Source organism: Ascaphus truei (genome assembly GCF_040206685.1).
Source record: "Ascaphus truei isolate aAscTru1 chromosome 12 unlocalized genomic scaffold, aAscTru1.hap1 SUPER_12_unloc_4, whole genome shotgun sequence".
Lineage (NCBI taxonomy): Eukaryota > Metazoa > Chordata > Amphibia > Anura > Ascaphidae > Ascaphus > Ascaphus truei.
The window spans coordinates 172,566-175,888 of record NW_027453840.1 but is presented as its reverse complement, the minus strand read 5'-3'; the positions used below and the strand labels follow the sequence as shown (position 1 = coordinate 175,888).

Sequence of the window (3,323 nt, the reverse complement as noted above, 5' to 3'; positions counted from 1 at the left end):
ATAAATTCTGATTATTGTTCTTGCTCATAAAGGAATTAATTTGATAAATTGTACCTCCAAAAAATTTGTGCTGTTTATTTCGAAGACCAGATGCTGTAATTATGTGTTCTGCCTTTTGGTTATTGAATATTTCTATACCATTATGCTATTTTATTTTCTAACATGTCAACATTAATTATATTATGACTTGATTTTGCATGTTCGAGGGCAATCTGTAAACAACGTTGGTTGAATATTTTTTTTTTTTTTTAATTGTTCTTGCATCAATGTTACTCACTTGTCTTTAATGATACATTATATACATTTTCAGTATAATACACCTTCATGACTTGCGACTTTGTGTCCGAAATAAAACAGGTTTTAGCCTTTACAAGCCAAGTAATGAAGATACCGATTTCTAATCCAACAGCGCCACCGTGTGGTAAATTGTTTCAAGAATAGACTCCTAATACCAACACGTTGCGCCTTTTGTATAATCACAAACAGAAACAAACACTACTTTATAGTGTATTAGCCATGCTACACTACTTTGTTTTCATTTATTTAGCGATGAACTAGAAACAGTTTTTTTGTTTAGCTTTATAGTTATGGTTCCAGCAAACTAAATGCACTTTAATCAGTTCATCAATTTTTTGGGATTTTTTCCTTAAAATCATCATGTCGGTAATTAAAGTTCACCCCCAAGTTATATATACAGTAGGTGCCTTTATGGTATTAAATATTGATTTGCTTTCTGCAGTGTCGTATCAAACGCAGTACTGTTTCTAATGACAGAACTGACACCTCCACATACATGGACTTAATTATACATTACTTTACAAATGAAGAGAACTATTATCATAAACAATTAAAGTGACTTAGAATGGAGATAGAAATATAATAAAAACATGTCCTGCAGGAAATGTGAAATACTATAACGCTTTTTTGATGTTGTGGGTGGCTCTGAAAAGAGCCTTTGTGTTGGGTATGTGGGGATCTCTGCTCCTGGTCTCGGGGGTGAAGCTCACTTGCTGCTCTTGGCCGGTTTGTGGCTCTCGGTTTTCTTGGGCAGTAGCACGGCCTGGATGTTGGGCAGGACACCCCCCTGAGCGATGGTGACCCCTCCGAGCAGCCTGTTCAGCTCCTCGTCGTTCCGCACAGCGAGCTGCAGGTGCCGGGGGATGATGCGGGACTTCTTATTGTCCCGGGCGGCGTTACCGGCCAACTCCAGGATCTCAGCGGTCAGATACTCCAGCACTGCGGCCAAATAGACCGGGGCTCCGGCTCCCACATGCTGAGCATAATTTCCCTTCCGAAGCAGCCTGTGCACACGGCCGACTGGGAACTGCAGCCCAGCCCGAGATGAGCGAGTCTTGGCCTTAGCGCGAGTTTTCCCGCCTTGTTTGCCTCTTCCAGACATCGTGTATCACTCACACAGCAGCTCGGGTAACAGGAGAAGTGACAAACCCCGCCCCCTGTGCCCTTATTTATACACTCAGACAGCAGCTGAACTCCTCTGTGATTGGTCAGTTTTGAAAACAGACAATCAGTTCCATAATCTTGTAACCACCAAGCATCTAATTTGAAAGAAAACTGATGATGTCATAAACGGTCACATGATAAAGTCAGCCAATAGAAGAACAGAATGCAGGGGCTGCTAGTTTGCATAGGACTCCTATAAATAGAGCTGCTGGGGGTTTAGGTGACATTGTTTCTCTGCTGTTTGGAGAGGAAGCATCGCCCGACATGCCTGAACCAGCCAAGTCTGCGCCAGCGGCCAAGAAGGGCTCTAAGAAAGCCGTGACCAAGACCCAGAAGAAGGATGGGAAGAAGCGTAGGAAGAGCAGGAAGGAAAGTTACGCGATCTACGTGTACAAAGTGCTGAAGCAGGTTCACCCTGACACCGGCATCTCCTCCAAGGCCATGGGCATCATGAACTCCTTTGTGAATGATATCTTCGAGCGCATCGCAGGGGAATCGTCCCGTCTGGCTCATTACAACAAGCGCTCGACCATCACTTCCCGGGAGATCCAGACCGCTGTGCGCCTGCTGCTGCCGGGAGAGCTGGCCAAGCACGCCGTGTCCGAGGGCACCAAGGCGGTCACCAAGTACACCAGCGCCAAGTAACCCCGATCTCATCACTGACCCACACACACAAAGGCTCTTCTAAGAGCCACCCACTTTATCACTATAAGAGATATGCTCATATGTCATCTGTGCTCGGGATAAAAGGGAAGTGTTCTATTATACATTGCACTTTTTCAGTTATTTGCTTTTGTAACTATTATATATTATAAAGTATCTTATGTGATGTATTTTTAGCTCTATGGCTTCCTACCCAGCCACGTGTTTGCTGCACTTGTGGTGTTTTGTTAGTAAGAGGCGGGAGAACCGCAGACAAAGTGACAATCGCCGAGAATCCCCTTCAGATAATCTGCAGGTCACACACATCCCACAGGGTGGCGCTGCTGTGTTAGTAATGTGGTTCGTGCTCGGGAAGTAGGATTTGGGGTTAATAACCTGCGATTATTTTCCCTCATTTACTTTTTTTGAGCCTCACTAAAATACAGATTATATGTGCACGTGTCAGAATAAGTGTGCATGAAATGATGCCCTCACACCCGCATGGTATATACCGCATCTGATCGGGGGAAAATCCTAGTGCAGTTTGGGATTAGTAACAGACCATGCAATCCGTGTTTGCCACATGCGTTAGATACGAGCACATTCATTTGCATTATCAGAATTGGCCTTTTATAGTTTGTCGCACATTTTTTATTCCATTTACATAAATGTAACAAGTGATATTTCTCATTGTCCTGTTGGGTTGGACATTAGTTTAGAAATCGGTCAAATCTGCATTAAATAGGCTGGGAGGTGTTACATTAAAGGCTTCTATTGTCACCTTGTTCAACCTGTTATCAGGGATTGCACCTTTTTAGTATAAAAACAAGGCTGAGCAACATGTGTTCCCTCAGATTTCAGTAGCAGTTGATGTGGTTTTGTGATAACTTGTCAGAACTCTAAATCGCAAATATTTATCACGTCCTGTTTTTTTTAATCCTAAAACCACACACAAAAAAAAAGCAACACAAATATACAGAGAATGTAAAAAGGGCCAAAGGATTTAATATCTGCCATTCACACACAGACCACACGGTGGCGGTATTGCTTTGGTACTAACGTGTATCCCGGAGACCTGGATTTCTCACATGATCTGAATCAGGTTTCACCCCCAGATAGTTCTGTGACACACTGCACGTTGTGTGGCTTCCCTTAATAGAATTGGTGTGAATTAAGTCCAAATCAATAGGACTCTGACATTGCTGCATCATTCTTGATAC

At 43.1% G+C, this 3,323-nt stretch overlaps 2 protein-coding genes across 2 annotated transcripts; one reads left to right on the top strand and one right to left on the bottom strand.

The window, feature by feature from the left end:
• Positions 1 to 1,003: 1,003 nt before the first annotated feature.
• Positions 1,004 to 1,399, bottom strand: LOC142473658 (histone H2A type 1-like). The gene has a single exon (XM_075580750.1). It carries the CDS (start codon positions 1,397 to 1,399, stop codon positions 1,004 to 1,006), a length of 396 nt encoding a protein of 131 aa, XP_075436865.1.
• A 326-nt stretch (positions 1,400 to 1,725) lies between these two features.
• LOC142473657 (histone H2B 1.1-like) lies at positions 1,726 to 2,106 on the top strand. The gene has a single exon (XM_075580749.1). It carries the CDS (start codon positions 1,726 to 1,728, stop codon positions 2,104 to 2,106), a length of 381 nt encoding a protein of 126 aa, XP_075436864.1.
• Positions 2,107 to 3,323: the final 1,217 nt, after the last annotated feature.

What these genes read in the sequence shown, in the direction of transcription:
- LOC142473658 (XM_075580750.1), bottom strand. Translation starts at nt 1,399, where the DNA reads ATGTCTGGAAGAGGCAAACAAGGCGGGAAAACTCGCGCTAAGGCCAAG.
- LOC142473657 (XM_075580749.1), top strand. Translation starts at nt 1,726, where the DNA reads ATGCCTGAACCAGCCAAGTCTGCGCCAGCGGCCAAGAAGGGCTCTAAG.